The sequence below is a fragment of the Dromaius novaehollandiae genome, chromosome 4 (genome assembly GCF_036370855.1).
Source record: "Dromaius novaehollandiae isolate bDroNov1 chromosome 4, bDroNov1.hap1, whole genome shotgun sequence".
Taxonomy (NCBI): Eukaryota; Metazoa; Chordata; class Aves; order Casuariiformes; family Dromaiidae; genus Dromaius; species Dromaius novaehollandiae.
Window position 1 is genome coordinate 28,000,485 of NC_088101.1, and position 21,577 is coordinate 28,022,061.

The following is a 21,577-nucleotide window of genomic DNA, read 5'->3' on the forward strand; positions in this document are numbered from 1 at the left end:
TAAACTGAATTCTATTTCCAGGGCATTTGAGGATAAACACGGTCTACGTGCTTTTGACAGCTCAAAATCGCCCATTTGGGCGTTCTGAAACATCTGCAACTGTCCTAAAAAATCTGCAGTCTTTGATGACTTGCAGCAAAACTGAGTCAGCTATCGAGAACATTTTTGTTCTAAAGAGCAGCAGTCTGGTCTGTCAGATATGCAGTATTCACACAAACGAAAAATACATTGTCAGAAATAAGCAAATAAGCAATGGGAGAATATATGCATTTCATAAAGATGGTACTCCTTTCAAATTCAAAAGCATAATATTAATTATTAATACATTCCCAATACCTTAAAAAAGAAAGATAGATAAACCTCATCAGGATGAGGGAGAAAATTAGTTCTACTTCAGCTAACTCAGTGACAGTATATGTCTGAAAAAGCTACAAAAAATTCCATTTTCAGCATAAAATTGGGTACTGGAGAGAAAGTAAGAAATCAAAATGAACTCCATTGATTTTCATCTTATTCTTAAGAACTGCAGAATGTCAGAAAATTAGTACCATAACATAGATTCTAATCTTCCTACGAGGTATGTCATCTCTTTTAAAGAAGGGTTACTTCACAGTAACAGAAATAAAAAGAATTAACACCTCAGGTAGTATTTTAACTTTTAAATTTGTAGATAATTATGCTAGTCAGGTTTCACATTGGAAAGCTAAAGTAAAATGGGTGTTTCTAACAGGCAGGAATCTTCAAAAGTTTCTTGAAAAGCATTTTTTAAATATGACTACAGGTATTCAATATAGACAGAATTGCATGAGTTCACTGATGACTATCTCTGGAAATATTACATATTAAAATTCCTAACTCCCCTTATATTCCAAAAGAAAATTACAGTTCAGCTCTATATGAAATATGCTATTTTATTCAGTTATATCTCAAAGACTGTGGGCCAAAATTTGACCAATCAGAACTCAGCAGAAAATGTAATGGCCATCCAATTCTTGTAAGGTTGATGCTTTTAAATGACAATAAAACAAATGCCTGCTAGGTTAACATTTTAACATTCATGGTTTTCATTCAGAAAACAATGATAAACTACAATGAAATGTATTTTGAGCTTACTTAAAATGCACACATTTGATTCCTTTATGACTACATAGGTTACCTTTTATAATGGTGTTTCTTTCTTGTAGTTGAAACTTGGGTCACTACCTTCAATCTGAAGTTTTAAGGCTTGCTTAAGGCTGAGTTCTGTCTCCGCAGGAGGATAGCCTTCCAATACTTCCTGATGACCTCTATCCTGCACTGTTCGTGGCACAGAAACCCTACCAAGAAAAACCTGATTGCTTTGAAGATGATAATTTGGATTCGTCATAATTCCATTTCTCTTCTTCTGCTCCCCGCTCTGTTGGTGAATGAGGAACTGCTGCTGAGATCGACCAACTTCTTGCTGAGCTGGTGGGACCAAAATTTTGCACTGTGGTTCTGCTGGCATTGATTTATGTGGCATGCTTGTCCCAGATTTGGCAATAGGTACTCGTTTATCAAACTGAGTCATTTCATACTCTAACACTTTTGGTTGAGAGGAACTACTCTGTTTTACTTTTTTTCCACCTGACCCAGATTTGCTGGAGTTGTCCGTTTTCCCTCCTTTGTTTGTTTTAGTTGATTTCAAACTAGGTTTTACTTGGCTCCATTCGAATTCACTACTTGGTGAGTTATGATTTTGACTCAGGGAATGAGTTGTGGAAGAAGGAGAAACAATAGACTGCCTACTTCTGCTGCGTGGCAGGGAATGCTGCTGAATTTGTTCTGTAAATGACATACTGTGGAAACTATCAATGGGCACTGTTTGAGCAGTTGCAGTCGAGGATGTGGTACGGAGAGAAGAATTTTTAGAACTTTTCAGGGAATTATTTGATAAAGATGACTTCTGACGGTCAACTGTAGAATCAGGCGATTCTGAAGGAGAACTGAATGCATGAGCTGGCCCATTAGACAAGCCACGCATACTAGGCTGCATATCTCCACCAGTACTCCCTGAACTATTTGACTTCATTGTTAATGACTGCATTTTAGAGGAGACTGACTGCAAAGGTTTTTGCTCCATTGTGTGGACTGGAGATGGAGTACAACCATTCAGAGCAGATGCACCATATTTTTCCAGTAATTTAATAATCTGAGAGTGTCCATTTTTAGCTGCAACACGCATAGCAGTGCGACCAAACTGGTCCGCGTGATTTGGATCAGCACCATGCTCCAGTAATATTTGCACAACATCGATGTGCCCCTCTTGGGCTGCGATGCAGAGTGCAGTAGCACCTTGATTACACGTATGGTCAACCAGAGCTCCATGCTCAATTAAAAGCTGCACTACCTTCACATGACCTTGCCAAGCGGCAGACTGCAAAGCAGATCTCTTCTCATTATCTGCAGCATTCACATCAGCATGGTATGTTATCAGCACCTGTACCATCTCCAAATGGCCCTGCCAGCAGGAAACATGGAGTGCTGTTCTTCCTTCAGCATCACTTGCTTCGACGTTTGCACCATTTTCTAAAAAATACTCAGCCATTGTAAGCTGGTTTTCTAATGCTAAGATATATAGTGTTGGCCGGCCATCAGCATCTTTGTAGTTTACATCTGCTCCATGGCTGAGCAGCAGTTCAACTATATCTCTGTGACCTTCTAAAGCAGCAACCCGGAGAGCATTTCTCCCATCATAGCCTCTCTGATCGATGTTAGATTTATTCTCCAGTAAAATCTGCACGCAATCATAGTGACCTTCCTGTGCAGCCAAAATGAAAGGTATACGTCCATCATTATCAATTTCATTTGTTCTAGCACCTTGTTCTATAAGTGCTTCACATATCAACCTGTGACCTTCAAAAGCTGCCATGTGCAAAGGCGTCCAGCCTGCATCATCTCTATGATTTTCATCTAGTCCCCTGTCCAGCAAAGTCCGTACCACTTCCACATTGCCTTGTGCAGAGGCTATGCTCAGAACTGTTCTCCCTTCACTATCAATGCTATCAACAGCTGCACCCCAAAATAAGAGAGTATTTACAACTGAAGCATGGCCCATGGAGGCTGCTGCCAGAAGAGGTGTACGACCATTGTTGTCTGTGTGATCAACATCGGCTCCTCCTTCTAGAAGTAGATCAACAACATCCACGTGTCCTTCATAAGCAGCTACCAGCAGTGGAGTCATGCCGTCTTTATCGCAATGGTCGACTTCAGCACCACGGTCAATTAGGAGACTAACCACTGAAGCATGTCCCTTACTAGCTGGTACACAAAGCGCAGCAACGGACAGCGCAGTCCTTCCATCCACATCCTCATGGTTTACCTCTGCACCATGGTCCAGCAGGTGCTCCACAATCTCTTTATGTCCCATGTACGCTGCTGCAATCAAAGCTGTTCGACCCTCGTTATCAGCTTTGTTAACTTCAGCACCATGTTGAAGCAGATTCAGCACAATATCTTCATGTCCTCCCCAAGCTGCTGCTCTCAGTGCTGTTCGACTATCTGCATCTGCACAGTCCACCTTGACTCCAGCATAAAGCAGCGCAGAAACCACCTCTGTGTGCCCACCCCATGCTGCAGATCGCAATGCTGTCCAGCCATCATGATCTGTGTGATTAACGTTAGCCCCACATCCGATCAAGCAATTGACAACCTTGGTATGCCCCTGTCGAGCAGCTAAGGTAAGTGCTGTTTGCCCATGAGTATCTTCTATCTCTAAATCTGCCCCCCTTGAAACAAGCAGGTTAACAACATCGAGATTGCCACTGTATGCTGCGTTGGCTAAGAGCGTTCTCCCGTTCGAATCGCACTGGTTTACGGAGGCTCCGTTGTCTAACAAGGTACGGATGGAATCTTCCCTTTCCAGAGCTTGTCGAACAATGCAAGACGTACGGTCATCTTCACTGTTGACATGAGCACCGGCTTTTACCAGTAGCTGTAATACTTCTTGTTCTTTAGGAATTAAGGTTGACAGGGAGTCTTTGACAGGTGTGCCATTCCATATCATCCACAAAGCCAACTCTGAAGTGTCTAACTGTAAATTTGAATTAATTAGATGCAATGCAAATTCTTGAGCTTCTAATGGTGTTAAATCCTTTGCTCGGCAGGTGTAACTCATTGCCAGCATTCTGTGTCCCTCTGCTGCATTACACAAATATTTTTGTGTACAGTGCTTTACATCCAGCAACCATTCCGCAAAACTGTAATGAAACAAGATTTTTGTATTTCCAAGTCCATCAATAAGGACTTTTGACAGGACATCCAATTTGCGTTGAAAGTCCTCCATAGTCAGTGTCATATTTTTGGTCCACACTGCATGATACAATTCCATTGTGGTTAATGGCCTACATGCGGCAAGAATTACATTAAGAATAGGCTGGACCTTTGCAAATTGTTTTCTCACAAAAAGTCTCTGACAAAGCCAAAGATACAGGCCGTTTAATGTTCCTGGAATATCACGGATCTCCCGTAGCATGATAAAATTCTCCACAACACCATCCAGGACACGTTCCAGATACAAAAAGCAACCACTGCTTTTGATATGAAGCTGATTCAGCATTTCTGCAGTTTCTTTTGTGAGATGTTGTCTCAGCGCTTCTTCCTGATCTAAACGATGTAGAATGTATTGTTGCACATCTTTCACTATATAAGCCTTTCGTAGATCATCCAGACTTATTTTTCGAAAACCTATTAGAAGAGAAGAAAGTTACTTATTTTTGATCTAGTTTTAAATAATTCAAAGTTGAAAAAAGCAAAAATAAAAAGTAAAAAAAAAAAAGGAAGAGAGACATACTTCTGGGTAGGAAACAGCCACAATAATGTATTTTGCCTGTACAGATACTGAATGTAAATCTATATTAAGAGCAGAGAACTTTGATGATAAACACATACATTGGTTTATCATAATCTACTATAAAAAGAAATGCATATTACTAAATGAGAAAATTTTCAAAATGACTTTGAATCATGCATTGTGTGTCTGCCTTGAACAATACTAAACGTCTAAGGGAAAACAAAAAAGTCATACCAGAACTGCAACCTAAATAAGATTATTAAATATTATTATATTATTAAAGGAATAATCCTTTCTCCAGTTTAGGTAACAGTTGACCTCTAAATAATTTTCAGCTATTTAGAGTCAGACAACTACTACATTAACATATTACAGAAGACATTATTCACACCTGGTACATAGGTATGATAAAATGTATACAACAAATCACTCATAACATGATTGCCTTAGTTTCTTTTAAAAGCCTTTACAATGAAGAGACACGCTCCCAAAAATAGCTTTAAATATCTTTATAACCCTGTGCACTGAATATTAAATTCATTTCCAAATAAAGACTGTATCATAGATAGACACCCTAGCTCTTAGGCAGATGACTCCTTGTATAGGGAAATAGATTTTCTCACAGTCATACGATCCCATTGTTATTCCAACCTGTTTACACACGAAAGAAAAAAGGGAAATTATTTTGTGCATGTATATGTACACTGGGTCTACCTCCTCCCTAGATGCATACACATACACACCCACACATGTACACTGACTCTGTGTGTTACCCTCACAGAGCATAAGAATGCTATTTTTAGAAATAGGTGAAAAACAGTCTCGAGGGCCATTTCAATAGCAAGAAAGCTCTCAAGAATGAGACAGAGAAGCAGAATAGAGCATATAAATGATGCTACAGTTAAATGACAGAGATCAACTGTATAGTCCATATAAAACATTTGTTTTGCTAGTACCAAGTTACGTATTTGCCAAAGACCTACCTTCTTCGTTTAATGAAACATTACATTGTTTGAACACTACTTTTCTAGAAGCTACAGGAAAACCACAGAAGTTACTGAAACAGCAACTTAAACTACTGAGTTTAAAACTGTATTTTAGGCCAGAATTGTACTTCACTTCTGCAGGTTCAGATTGCATCTGCCAGTAAAGCAACCTGCACATGTTTCCTTAGAGTCAGCTAATCTAGTCAAAAAAATTTTGCTTTTCAAACCAGAAGCAGTTACTAGCCCCCAAATTATACTTAAGGAAAAGCAATCATATAGTAACCCATTCAATGCAATGTGGGCCCTATCTCCATAAAACAAATAGTGCTCAAGCATCTCAGTCTGTGCATGTGTGCGATATAATTCGATTGCTTCAAAAGCACAGAATCGCTTATCTTGGAATCCAACCTGTTTTTTAAATACAAATTTTAATTTTGCTTCCCAAAAACAGGTAGCAAAGTGAATGAAACCATTTTGGACGTGATCACATTGCCCTACTCTGTACTCACCTGAGACATACCAAATGTCTAAACACTCCAGACAAGCAAATAAATTGCCGAAGACTTCAGAGCAGAACTCAGTAATCCAAGCAATTTGATTGGTCCTATGTTCTCCCAAACTAAAAGTTGTTTTTTCCTCTTGAAATATTTCAAATATATCATATCTGAAGACAAGCTTGTATAGCAACAGTAATACTACAGTCATACAGATTTTTGCCATATCCCAGGAATATGTTCCTTAAGGGTTGGGATTAATAAAATTCCATCGTAGAAGACTTTTGAACAGACATAGGGTGTTAATTTTAGCCATTGCACCATGCCACACTATTAAAAAAAAAAGACTTTATAGATAGAAAATATTCTAATAAAAATTCTGAAATTCCTTTTGCTAGTTTGAAAGTGTACAACAAAGCTGTGTTTTTTTGCCTGAGCATCTATCTAAATTAGGTCATTTTACATTTCCAAACAAAGATCCTGCTAACTTGCTTTTCAACCCCATCAGATACAATAAGTCACTTTCACAGACAAGCAGCATTAAAACATTAAGAGAAAGCTCGTTTTGTTTCAGATGCATTCCCATGAACTACCTAAGCTCAGCAAAACAGGAGTGCAGCAGACAGAATCTGCAGTCCTACAACCCTGCTTTTTGCATTGTTAAGATTTTTCTTACAACACATCACTTTCAACGCAATAGGAGCTCCAATATGAATTTTCCTGATTTACTGAATTCCTGGCAGCTCTGTAAACAGATCAGTTCCAAATGTACTTCTTGGCAAGGTCTGGGGTCATTCAAATTAAAAAAAAGGCATTTTGGCTATATAAATACTTCTACAGTATGTCAATCTTTTCAAACTTAAAAAAAACCATACTATTGACAAGCAGACCACTTATGCACACCTGCACAAAAAGAATAATGTATCCAGCAGAGTAAAAAGCACCTGAAAATTAAACGAGCACAATTAACTTTTAGAGTATTCACAGCATATTATATTCCACACTTCATCACGTCCACCACAGATGCTTAGAGACACTGGAATAGTCTTGACTGAATTCTGCCACTCTCACTGGTCCAAGTCATTGCATGGAAGCTTATTTAGTTAGATTTACTCATAACAGTCCATTAAAAAAAAAAATTCTCTCTTTAATTACACAGAATAAAAATGTATAGTGGGGAAGTTTTCTTCAAAAGGCACACAGAACTTTTATTAGGAAATATTTAATGTGATATTCCCTAATATCAATTTTTCAAAGTGGTAATCAGAGAAAAGTGAGAAAAAATGAAGTATCAAGTAATTAAAATCATGTCCATGTGCTAATAGGGAAAAAGTCTGCCCAAATTATGTCTGAAGCCTTTTGAGCAAAATTTTTCAAATATAGAAATAAATTTTACAACTATACAGCTATCAAACAGCTGTATAAATTATCTTTTACGGTCAAAATCCAACATAAAGACTTTAAAGCAACATGAATTTGAATATTTGAATAAATTCCAACTTCCAATGAAAAATTACAGGACAACTCAGATTTTCTTTTTTTTGAAACAATCTCTCCCAAAGGAGTCCCATCATATCCTAAAGGATGTGATGCCATTTATGTTTTGGAGTTGACAAGTGAGAAGCAAAGGCTCCGTTCCAAACCAGGCAACTGACCTGATTTGAAGATTCACCAATATGAATGACAGACTAGCTTGGATAAACCAAACAGTATGAATCTTCTGGATACAGACAAACTGGTTATGACTTTTGCTGCATTTCTCCAATGTCTTCATATTCTTGCTCATTTCTTAATTTTAGGAAAGGCTACAGGAGTGATTATTTTCAACATCCATTAGGACCAGAAACAGCAAACAGTGAAAGTACTAGAAAGATCTATGCTCCCAAGATTTCTCATCCAGAATATGTTTGGATAAATGTCAGCTTTTAATAATATCTGAATTTCTGGAACTGAAGGATGGATAAATGGAAGAGGGAAAAATTAATGACCTATTGTCTGCTTTTGCCTATGGATAAGTAAGTGGAGTTTATGCTGTTTCTGATGCTGGTCTAAACCCTTTCATATCAATTTCTGTGTTTTTTGTTGTTGTTTCCAATATCTAACACTAACTTTGTGGTAACTATGGTTCCCTGAAACGTGACATCCACCGGAATTCTACCATTCTGGTGCACATATGCCTCACGCAGGAGACTGAATTCTTTTGAGGAAGAATGTCAGTATTTAATTGAGGGGTTTGATTAAGCCAGATGCCAACAAAATAAATAGATATTTGCTTTCTGCATTAGCTAAAAAGAATAAATTAAGTAAATGTTTATTAAAAAAGTCTCCTTAAACCATGAAATGGTGCATTTATGCATAAAAATATTAAACATTTTAACTACTTATCTTTGTGGTATTAATTGAGGAAATAAATGCTTGTCACTCAAATATATCTCAATAAAGTTGCCTGATTTTAAAATATCTAAAGCTTTTAAAACAATATGATAGATCTTTGAAAACAGAATTTAGTTTAGGAGTAACTTCTGTACTTTTAAGATTTAGCCTCATTTTAGAAGAAACACTTGTATTAGCTAATTAGCTGAAGCATAACAAAGAAGAAAAAATTATGCTCTGTGCCACTTTCAGTTACTTAGAAATAGAAAGGAACTTTATATTTCTATTATTTCTATATTTCTATATAGTGAATTTTAATAAAAGGTTGGAAAGAATGCATTTAAAACCACTATTCAATAGTCCATACTTGTTGACGAATGACAGCAAATGACAATCTAGATGATTTGGATAATTATGGATGCATAGGAGTGAATGGCTAAATAAGGAAAAGATCCAAAAGAAAAGCAAGCAGGCATGATGTGGTAGCTGGTGACAGTTTACATACAAGAGGGGGCAGCAGGACATGTATTATCTGTTCCCCTTCTTTTTTACTCAATTGGCTGGTTTTTGCTCACTGTGGAGGGTGACCGCAGACTCATGCAGGCATCAATTTACATTTGGTTCATATTTTTTGAGGTTGTCTTTGCAGCCACAAGAGGCAAAAAATACTTTTTTTTCCCCTTTAAATTAATGAAAGCTGAGATTCTGGAGTAAGGGGAAAAATCTGTAGCACATTGTGCTACTATAGAGTCTTGGAATACACAAGGGCCCAGAACACAAGCTGCTGCAGATGCAGACAGTAAAGAACTATTTAACTTTCATGAATAAGTTGCCAAAAAAAAGTGAAGGAACAAACAGGACTAGAGTAAACTCTCTTCTTTCTTTTCTCATTCTTGCAGCATCTGGTGGTAGGAATTATATATATACCACTGGCAGCAGCAAGATAACTGTGGACCAAAGACTGGACTCTTTCTTCCACACACAAATTATTTTTGTTAGGGATAAGCTCGCAGAACTCTCATCTGTATTGGACACCCCAAAAAAAACCCATCACCAGGACCACGCCACGGCAGCACCCTGCCCTGATCATTTATAACACATTCTGAGAAATAGGTTTAGCTCATTCCAGCAGATTTCTAGAAGTTTTCATTACATGAAAAATTTAAATGAAACCTGATATAAACTGATTATAAACAAATTAATATTGGCTAGTATACTTTTCATGACTTACTCTAAAGGTCTTAGCACATAAAACTACAGATGGGACTCATTTTCCTAAAATAATGCTGAAAAAATTCCAATCCATCTTACTAAGTTACAGCAAAAGCGATTTTTTTGGTCCAGATTGAAGAAACACATCCGAAGAAAATGTACAGTGCTCATATTATAGTTAGGCTTGTGAATGGTTTGCTCGTATTATAGTTAGGGTTGTGAATGCTTATTTGCCGGGAAATTGGAAGCATGAGAATTTCAGTATAATAGTGCCTCAAAGTGCAGAGCACATTATACACCATTTCTTCTATCACAAGTGCAAAAACCACTCATCACAAATCTTGAATTCTGCTGGCCTGCCACATTAACCAGCTTAAATAAACTGGCTCAGCTAAAAGCAAACGTGCAAATACGACAAAGGAGAAGAGTTTGCGTCAGTAGAGGCGTTAATGACAGTCTATCCTTTTCAGGCTAAAAACACAAAATCAACATTATCTTGAGTTTTGCAACACAGAATTGCAATGTATCTGAAGTTAAAAGAAGCTTCAACCATCATCCTCACATTCACACTAAATCTTCTGCAAACTTGAGAAATGTCTGCAAATAGGAAAATTATCCAATAGTGTATTAAGTGGACAACTGTCACATTGCCTGTAATGTCATAGCTTTCTCTCATGGTGGAAAAAAACCACCACTTCCTCCAAACATACCCTAACATTTCATCTCAATTTATATCCAATTATTTTGGTATTCATTCTTTCTTATTTGTACCTTTTCCACAATTAAGATGGCATTAAAATATTCCAAGTCAACCTCCTTATTATGCTATTCATCAAATCATTCTCTGTGGAAATGAGAACTTAACTCATTCAAATTAGATTTATTTTAAAGGCATATCCATTAGTTCTGCTGATTTTTCCTGTCCAGAATTCCATCTGGAAACATACTTAGAAGACAACAGCATTTTTTAGGACTAGTCTGCAATATTAATATGATTCAGTGGAAAGGAAATAAAATGGTTCTGAAGAAAGTTTTGTCTGTTTTTTGGCAATGACAATATATCTAATCAGCCAAATTTTGACAAAACTATTCCCATATGAACATCCAAAGCAGCCCTATGAAAGTACCCGAGTTTCTTTTGGTTCTCAGATTCTCCCAAATACCACTGTTCATGTCTGCCACTGATTAATACAGTACTTCATTCCAAAACGCAATTATCACATTGACCTTTTGCCACTGTGGAAACGAGGAAGCCTATGCGTCTATGTTCTATAATCACATTTTTGTCCTAATTGTTGCCTTAAAACACATGGGCTTTATGCATCGGCCTGGAATCCAGTCTAGATATTGCCTTTTACTAAATTTCAGAAAATATCCAGTAACAATGTCATTACAGTGAAGAAATGTTCTCGTGACATAATAAAGTCTGGATGAAGAAGATGTAAGGAATTCTTCACTGTGCAGCCTTTGCCAAAAATATACTCTGAGAATCCAAGTCTACACTGTTACTCTCTCAAGTTCTGCCTTCAAAGGTTATTTCCTGCTTTCTGAAAATAAGAGGAAAGATTTTAACATGAGATGAAAAATCTTTTGAGGTTGTAGAAATGCGTGTATACAGCAGACATACTCAAGTACTTACACATCATTTACCGTGTTTCAAAGCTCTTTGGGACAAGCAAAGCATGAAAAAAAACTCAAGCCACCAAAAGTTGTATTGCAAAGATATGATATACCTCCAGAATACTCTGCTGATTTAAGCTTTCCACAGTTCTCCGTAAACTGGAACGTGTATTGTTTAAGAATTATCATTTCCGTTCATGACCATTTTTTAGAATTAAGCATCATCACTACTTTCTACCATCACCGAGGATCTTGTAAATACTTTATCTCTGTTACAGGTAACAAACACCTTCTATGGTCTGTACTCACCTGTAAACATTTTTGTAACAGCTTTACTCTGCTTGCGGGCAGAACACAGAAGGAGCAGCCAGGGAGGGAAGAACTCAAAATGGCCAGCTAAAAGCTCCGCTACTGTTCCAGATAAACCTGTAGAAGTCTGCTCACCCTCAGAAACATTACAGCCCTCATCAACTGAATCTACAAGCAGGAAGAGGCTCTGCTGAGGGGGCTTCATTCCCAAAAGGGGAAGCAGAATGCACCTGTAAGGAATATGAAACAAAATCAGTATTTTAAATACATTTAACAATATGTTAACAAGTCTTTCAAGTCAAAGCTAAGATCAACTTAAAAACGCAAATTTAATTTTTAAACAGTCTAAGGCATTTTTTAAGTATTTTCTGTGGTAGCTATTTAAGTAGACTGAATTTACTAAATACACACAGTCTGAGTAGTCAATAACGTAGTTATTGCTTACACAGTATTATTTTTTAATGAACTTATGATATATAACAATACTTTAAAATCATGTTGTTCAAGGAGCATTAGAAGAATTAGAAGAATTTTTGTTTAGTAAGAAAGAAGTTACTTGGTCTAAAGTTTAAGAAGTTTATTACTCTTGTCTGCCAAACCTGCTATTATTGCTTCTTAGAAACTAATAGTGAACAATAGTTGGTCATGAAACAAAAGTCTAAATAAAACACACCTGAATTATTTAAGCTGAAAGTTCTAGTCTGAATAACAGTTTTACAAAGAACTGAATTTCTCCATTTTGGTGCCATGCCTTCACAAATGAAATGTAAATGCATCTAGTAGCAAACTAAGGTATTCCGTAGGGACTTCGGTGTATTAGTTTTTATTTATATTGAGGTTGCCAAGTTCCATTACTGAAAAAGGACTATCCTGGATGCTAAGTGTGTCAGCACCTATACTAATGCATATCATTGCATGGCTAAGAACAAAGGTTCTAATCTCATGCATGTCATAAGTACATTATTTTTTTACTCAAGACCATAATAATCTTCTTCCATTTGTTTTACTGAATAAATTTATCTTCAGAGCACTTTGGCCAACACATTCATCATTACCTACAAAACATTCAAATTAAAGTATTGGCAAATCTTGCCTACTAATGGAAAGAACACAACCCACTCTTTAGAAATGTTTTGTGAGCACTGTTGGTAGAACATTTGTTATTTTCTGTTTTTTGATGGAGAAGAATGAAAAACGGAAAAAGTTGTGCATCTTTTCATGTTCTGACAGTAACAGTAGAATCTAGCATAACAGACTATGTGATCTAATACAACTGCAGAAAATTTCCCAAGGGATAAAAAGGAAGTACAAAATATCTGTATTCTTAAAGTATTCAATATTAGATGAATTTTAAATCCCTAATACTGGCCCCTATTTTTTTCAGATTCACAAGATGACTTTGAAGAATTCACAAGAATTCTTTGGTACTTCCACGAAGCTAGTCACTCCTCTGGAAAATGCCTGAAGTGCAATTAAAATCACTGTGCGCTAAGCTGGGAAGTTAGGCAGCTACCAACTTACAGAACAGGAAATTAAAGTAGCCATAAGGTTAAAATTACTGTTCTAAGTGATGCCAATCCCACACTGAAAGGAGGCAGATTGAAATTACCACATTTTCCTCCCCTTCCCCACACCAGAACATTGCCTTGCCCCCTCAGCTATTCATGTCAAAGCAGTTTCCCTGCATTGCTTCTACCAAAATCTTTTCACATAGTTCTCTCTGTGACATTAGTTTTCAAGTATGAAAGTGTCTTCAAGATGTAAACAACCGGTAATGGTATCTTAAGCTAAGAGCTCACCTAAAACTCCAGTGATCTTAACAAATACACCTATAAAATATCTTACTAGTATCTGACAAAGTTCTTGTTAGTATTTAACTGTTGGGAATAGCACCAAGCAAAGTTAAGTGTCATGTTTGGGAAAGAGTCCCAAATTATTTTGCTTAATTCCTACAGTTTGTAAGTCGGCTGTAGTAGCTCAAACCAAAAGGTTCAGCTGGCCTCCAAATAGGGCTGAAAGTAAATGTCTAGGGAAAAATGTAAGGACAGGGCAAGCACTAAATCCTGTTTTCCCAGAACACTCTCTCAGATTCCAGCAAACAGTAGTTCCAGGGGCTTTCTAAAGAAGAGATTTGGTCTTTGTATTCCATAGTCCTTAACTGATTTTTCTTCCACAGATTATAATATTCTGTAACAAGGAGTTTTACAGCTTACTTATACACTGTGTGAAAAATCACTTCCTTTCATTGTTTTAAACCCAACACCTCCTTGTTTCGTTTGACACCCTTTAGCTTCTGTACTGGAAAGCACAGTGAGAAATTATTCCATATTCACCTTCTCAAAGTCATTTGTAGCTTATTGACTTGTATCATATTCTCCCTGACTCATCTCCTTCCAGGCAGAAGAGTCCTAGTGTGTTGACTGTACTTCATACAGAACTATCCCATACACTCTTGCCACCCTATGATGAACTTTTTTCCCATTTCACAATACTGTTTTTTTTCCCTGAATCTTAGCATAGCTTAATTTCCACCAGGGAAAAAAAAAAGCATACATACATACATATATATATATATCTGTAGAGAGAGAGAGAGAGAGAGAGAGAGACAGACAGACAGGCAGACAGACAGACAATAATATTGCTGAAAGCTGGGAGATGCCATTAAGAGAAGTGTGGCATTCAGGAGACACAGATTAAGCTTTCTTACAAATCTCTAACTAAACTTCTGTTTTTTCTAGACATTTTATAGCTATGGTCTCAGGGAATATGTCAAATAACAAAAGAGTGACATTTTTCAGATATGGTAAGTGAATACAATGCTAATGTACCAGAAATGAAGTAATGTGTGCCACCATATACATTTTAGTAATTCCCACTCCCCTCTAATATCTTGCTTTCAGAAGAAAATTACACAAAACAACATGGAATTAACTACGTCTTTTTGTAAATAGTGATTGCTGTAACAGATCGCTTGATTTGCCAAGGGCCACTCAAAAGACTAATGTTGATTTTCTTTAATTTCTGAAATGATACTGACAAACAGCTACATCTTCAGAACTTTCATATTCAATATAGTTATAAAAGTGGTTATCGCTACACAGTGATTTCCTTATAACAGAAAATTTCTGAAATAAAAATCTCGATTTAAAACAAAATGCAGGAATAGAAAATGGTCAGCAAAAATAGAAAAATAGGAAAATAGGGAAAAAAAGCAACAAAATTAGGTATCTTAAAATACAGAATACAATTTAATGGCGATGTAATGTAATGACTTACTTATCCAGAACCACGATGGTTTTTTTTTTGGTAGACTTTAGCAAATAAAGAGTCCTTGGAACAATGAATCATCCCACAGAGTTCTTCAGGATTGCTACAGAGTTGACTGAAGCCATGCAAACAGGGTTTTGCACACATGAAAGGAATATACACGGGCAATGCTGAAGTTCTGCTTATGATTATCCTTAAGATTTTTAGACTGAGTCCATGAAAATACAGAAGAGACAACAGAACAAAGGAGGAGAGTGGTGCTGTCCACAAAGACTGAAAAGATAATCACAGTGGAATGCACGTACTTGCTTAAAAAAAACCTCCACAAAGTTGAAACAGGTGTCCACCAAAATACAGGCCAGACAACAATTAATGAGCAGTTCTAGGAGCAAGGGAAATAATAAAGCCTAGTTTCTTATGAATTTGTCCCCTATATTTGATTGACTTTGGTACATAGGAAGGTCAGAGTTAAGTCCTCACTGAATTTTTTCCTGAAGTTAGGGTATTTGGAAAATTTTTCCTCCATTAAAATTCTTTGCCATCTATTACAGCATGAACATAGCTTAACCCTAAAAAAGGGTCTCTTTTCTCTGTCCAGCTGCCTGTATTCACTGCTGACTATCAGACACAACAAATTTATAAACCTCATCTCCTAAGGAGGTCCTAAACAGCCTAAATCCATTCAAAGTAGTAGTGTGCTCAGATGAGTGCATGGCTGCGAACCTCTGCCAGCAGCCCCGTAAGGCTCCTCCCTGCCTAGCACGCTGGAGCACACCAGCTACACAGCCACAGGCTCGCACCTGCAGAATCTGCTCTTTCCAACACCAGGCCAACCCAGCTGAATGAGTTAGAGATACGGTTCTGCCCACACAGATTTTTCTTAGGTACCAACAGAAAAGTGTTGTACTGTTACTTTTCTGTTTTGGACCAGACTTTAAACGTGCAACGTCATCACTTTGAACATGGCTAGATCTGTTGTTTGGGTTGTGTTTTTAATGGTTGCACTTCGTCAGGTTGGAAGGAACAATCTCTCATTAGCAGCACTGCAAGGAAAAAACTACAGGACATGAATGCTACAGAAGTAATGTATACTTCCCAAAGTGATGCTTAAAACTGGTGCTAAAAGCCTCTCAGTAGTGATGCTTATCACCATCTGCCATGTAAGGTTACTATTATGCTATACTTAAGCTAATCTGTCTCCTAGACTCTGTTATGAGAATGCAAAGGTCTTATGACAGTGGAGATTCCCATACTTGGGATCATTAGCACCTCAGTGCTGAGATCTCTGAATAATCTCTTACTTCCTAAAGACCACTTGCATTAAAAAAACAAAACAAAACAACAACAATATTCATTACCAGTGAGATAGCTTATATGTGTTATTTACAACAATGTTCAGATTAATGTCATACTATGTAAGACTATCCTGAGTCACCAGAAACTATACTCCCAGTAGGTGATGGCACTGAATAACAAATAATGCCCACAAACTCCAGAGAAGCATTTCCATAAGGATTTTAAACATATGCTGAAGAAATTGAATCATAACACCTTGGAAGAATAGGTTTGGTGATTTGGAAGATTATTCACAACATGATGGAGCTGGTTAACTGGTACCAGCAGTCAAGCGTACACTGCAATTTAGCTGTATTTATTGTTCTACTAGCAGAAAATTGCCAGTAGAACCTCATTTAAAAAATCACCTTACATGAAAGACAGTATATAGTGCTGTCCTTGTTATGAGATCAGAATCCCCTATAGAATTTACTGCAAAATTGGTCATTCATAAATTTGCTTTAAAGAATTTTTGCAGATTAAGATAATGGAAGAAAGATGTTACTCTCTCTATATATATATGTATATAAAAGAAGTAACACAATACCTAGTCTAAGACAAAAATAGACATTTCTTTAAACAGTAGTCTTAACCTTCAGAAAAACATACAGAATCATGTTCTTTCTTACAAGTGACATATAACAACATGATGTATCACAGCAGTTCACTATTTAATTTTTAAGATGCTTATTTCTATTCATTTTGTATCAAAAAGTACAGAAAATCAAGCATATATTCAGTCAATGAAACTGTAAATAAGCCACCTATATTTACATCCTGTAGTAGCAATTTTTGCCAGCAACAAACAAGTGGGATTTTGTCTAAACATTACATAGAGAAACCTAGCAAAAATCCTAATCACAGTACACAGAAAACTGATCCTGCCTAAGCCAGTTCTGAATCAGGTGTAGCACAAGCTCCATCTTCCCTAGCCCACAACTCGGGGACATGCAGGGAAGGAGAAGGCTCTCTAGAGCAGGTAGGAAGAGCTGGAGGCACAGCAGGGAGCCCAGGTTACAAGATGCCTATAGGGCACAAATCTGTATGCAACAGCATTTTATTAGTTCCACTGCTCATGGAATAGGCTTAAAAGCTTTAAAATTTATAAATCCAAAGCTTAAGAGCAGAAGACAAAGTATAAAATTCTAGATTATTTTTTATCATCTATATTAATAAAATTATCACAAATCACAGCATACAGCAAAATATCCCACCTTGCTCCCCACTGTCTCATGCGCATATAAATGAACATCTATTTGTATATTATAACAATCCAGTGGTCAGTTACCAGATATAAACCATTAAGACTGTACACTTCATAGTTTCTAATTTGCATTTAAAAGAATGAAGCCTGTGAGGATAAATCTGTTAAAGATCATTAGGAGCTTCAATAAATATATAGGTAAGCTAAGAGTTGAATTTTTCTTTCTTTTTTTTCCAAACTGAATACGGGACATAGGTCACAAATAAAACACTTTCAGCAACTGAATTCCTACAGAACTGAAAAAACAGATTACTTGCAGTTCTGTTTTCAGATTAGTGAGTTTTACTTTGCCCTGTAACAGAGCTTTTATGTCTTATGGATCACTGACAACAACAGTCTATTTACCTGGACGTTAATCCATTCTGACTAATGATTAGAGGGGTAAACATTGTCCAGCTGGTCATAAAGGTTATAATATGCCAAAAAAGACAGACAGACAGACACACACACGTATCACTTAATCAACAGTGGTATTCTGAATATACTATGGTTTTGAAGCATAAAATATCTCTACATTTGAATTTTGCAACGCAGAACATATTGCTAAGCATGGGGAAAGTTAAATTGTCCAGTTTCATTCTGCATACATACCTGTGTACATACATATGGCTTTGATCAGCCTATTGGAGTAGCTGTTACATAATTTTCAACATGATGACATGCATCTATAACTGATTATGACCTTCTCACAAAGTACAATACTGAGATTATATACATTTGTGGACTATAGTATAATATACATCTGTGTTTGAAGTAAATTATTGATTTTTCAGAAAAATCAGAGGCTGCACAGAAAGAGGAACTGGCTTTGGCAGTTGTAACCAACTGAAATTAGTCTTATGAAGAATGAGGTAGAAAGCAGAAAACAAAAATTAAATTGAAAATTGCTTATTAGGAAAGCTCCAGGAACAGGACATGTGTGTAAATTTAGGCTATGGTCTTCCCAGAAGTGATCGATTAGACACAGCAGAAAAGTCTTGCTGTGTAAAATTCAGTACCTCATTTTGCAATGTCTTGTAGTAACCTGAATCTTATCTGTAATTGTAAAGCAGATTTGTAGTCCCACAAGAAAAGCACAAAAGCCAGCTCCAGGATGTCAGGTCTGACACAGGTAGAGTCTATCACAGAATCACCTTCTGAGTACCATCAGTCACATATAAGCAGAGCATGCTGGGCTCCTGTGTACTGATTAGATACCTCCTATCATCTCACATGAATATATAGGTGATTTCTGCTTATAAAACATTGCTGATAGATTTACAGACTCATGGATTTACCAGAAAACACAGAAAATAGAAACCATAAGAACAAATATTCTGGCGCAATAGGTGGACTGCCCAGAACAGTATGTTTAACTATTCAGTGTGACATGCAAAAATCTGCATCCCCTACCAATGACAAAAAATAAGAGGGTGCAGGAAATAATGCAAACATTTTCCTGAATGCAGTAATACAAAATAGTAATTTATTCTTTCTTTCAGCTCTGTTTTTAATAATTGAGCAGTCATCTAGTCCACTTTCCTGCTTAAAGCTAGAAGAGGTATTCACCCATCATTCCCGAGAGATACTAGCCTAACACATCCTCAGACATGCAATGATCAATCTGTCAATGATCAACTCTATCTCCCTAGCAATCTGTTCTAGTGCTTCAATATTCTTATCCTTAGAAACAGTTTTCCCCTTACCCCCACGTGTCTAACCTTAACCTGTGTTCCTGCAATTTAAGCCTGTTACTTCTTGTCCTATTCACCACGGACACAAAAGTGTCATGACAAGGAAGCCAATACTGGCCAAAGTTTATAACCATTCCTCGCTATTTAGTCAGCCAGATCATAAAGGAAAACACTGCAAAGACACAGACCTAGGGCAGACTTCTGTGAAACTCCATCTGATGTGACATGCCAGTTTGAAAATGAACCAATAATTACTCTCTGGGTAGTTACTTAACTCATTTTACATGTAACCAAATATATTTCTACCCAGAACATAGCCTGTTTACGTAAATGTCATGTAAATATCATCAAAGCTTTTCTGAAGTCAAAATATGACATTTATTGCTTCTTCCTTATCCACAAATACTATTACACTAGTAGAGATAAATCAGATTAGATTTGTCAAAAACAAGCCATACCATGCCATGTTAGCAGTTTTTCAACTGTTTCTTCCAGCTGCTTGTAAAGTTTGTCTGATTTTATTTAAATTGATATGTCTATAATTCCCCAACTCCTTTTCTTCCCGTTTTAAAGCGAGACAGTAAATATCTATCCTTTTCTTTCAAGTCTTTGAATTCCCTGCCATCCAGAAGCTATTTCAAGAAAACTAGTAACAGTTCATACACTAACAATTGGAAAACATCAAATCTATTCTATGTTTTTCCTGTTTTAGGCTGTAATCTTACTTTGTTGCTCATTTTAATTGTTAGCTGTCTGGTTGCAAAACAACTGTTTTGAAAGAGGGTGATCCACAGTCATTTAACTTTTCAGCCTTCTCAGCGTTGTCAGTTTTTCCCCTCCATTGAACGATGGACCAGTATGTGGTGGATGGTGTCTTCTTTTTACTAACACCTTAATAGAATTATTTATTGTCAAACAAAATGCCTTGAACTTTCAGATTTTGCCCTCATGCTCATGTTGCTCCTTTATATTCATATTTAGCAATTGATCTACTTACTTTCTGTAGACTTCTTTCTTGTGTTTAACATACAGATGATGAGGAGTTCAATTTCACTAACCTGGACATTTAATACCTCTCTTCTACTCTGTTTAGACTCTGGTGTTCTTTCCAACTAAATCCTTTTTTCCTTTATACTTGCCTCCATGAGATTTTACTCACAAATCATCCAAGGTCACTCATATCCACCCTCATGAAGTCTGCTGGTTTTAATTTGCTCTTCTTTCTCCTTTCCTTTTAAACATTGTGTATTTAAGACCATTTCATAGTCAGTCTCACTAAAAGTTGCCTTTTGTTTTCTCAGCTAATTCCTTTCAATCTGTAAGAATCACATTTAAAAGTCTTTCCTCTAGTTATTTTTTCCTCTTGCATTAAACATATGGTCAGTAGCAGATCTGTGTTTATATCCTGCTTTCTCAACTGTAGTCAATCTCCTGTTTGTTATGCCATTACAAAAGTTTCAGCTACACAGACACTGCTGTCCAAGTCCTATGCTTTGGATAATTCCACTAGATCTCTTTGAAAAAGCTTAATTTACATGATCCTGCTGGTCTGATCCATATTTTAGGCAAGACATGGTTTATAGGTATGGCAATATCTCTTAGTAGACCAACTACTATACTTTGACAAAGCAGATGGACTTCTAGATACACAAGATGGTCCAGTAGTGTAGTTGGTAGGCATCTTTATTTATAGTCAATAAAAGATACGACTTTTATCAGCAGACTTTTAAGTAGGTACTACAGTTGCAACACTACCACCATCAGTAGCGTACATCTTTTATTCAGAGATTTTCAGCAGCTGTAACATCTTCACATTCTAGAACTAGATGCAAGTGTGATATACAAAGCAACTTCTCCTTGCTTTTCCTATCTTTCATTCCTAACAAGCTACATTTTTGTAACATACCAGTTATACAGGTTATTCTGACATGTCTTTTACAGCATTTAAATCAATCCTGACTGTATACTAAGATTTCCAGTTCTGCTTGTTTCTATCCCATACTTTTTCCCCATTAGTATAAAGACACCTAAAGCATTTGATTAACTGCCTCACTTATCTTTCTCTGTCCCTCCTATGACCTTATATGAATATACACCCTATCTCCTCTCCTCCACCACCCACAGGTTTTAAGCCCTTATTTAAGTTGCTATTATTTATATTTACCCCTGGGAATTGTCCTCTGACATGTATTGGTTAAAAGCCATGTGTTGTTAAACGGTCAAAATCACTGCTC

At 36.7% G+C, this 21,577-nt stretch overlaps 1 protein-coding gene across 1 annotated transcript in view; it reads right to left on the bottom strand.

Annotated features, from left to right (window-relative positions):
• ANKRD50 (ankyrin repeat domain containing 50) overlaps nt 1-21,577 on the bottom strand; it is a 41,337-nt gene that overhangs the window by 4,274 nt on the left and 15,486 nt on the right. Inside the window, exons 3-4 of the mRNA XM_026122455.2 lie at nt 11,805-12,034; nt 1,157-4,704 (exon numbers count right to left, since the gene is read on the bottom strand). Of these exons, the coding sequence (XP_025978240.2) occupies nt 1,160-4,704; nt 11,805-12,034 (3,775 nt within the window). The 3' untranslated portion in view covers nt 1,157-1,159. The remainder of the gene's footprint in view (nt 1-1,156; nt 4,705-11,804; nt 12,035-21,577) is intronic.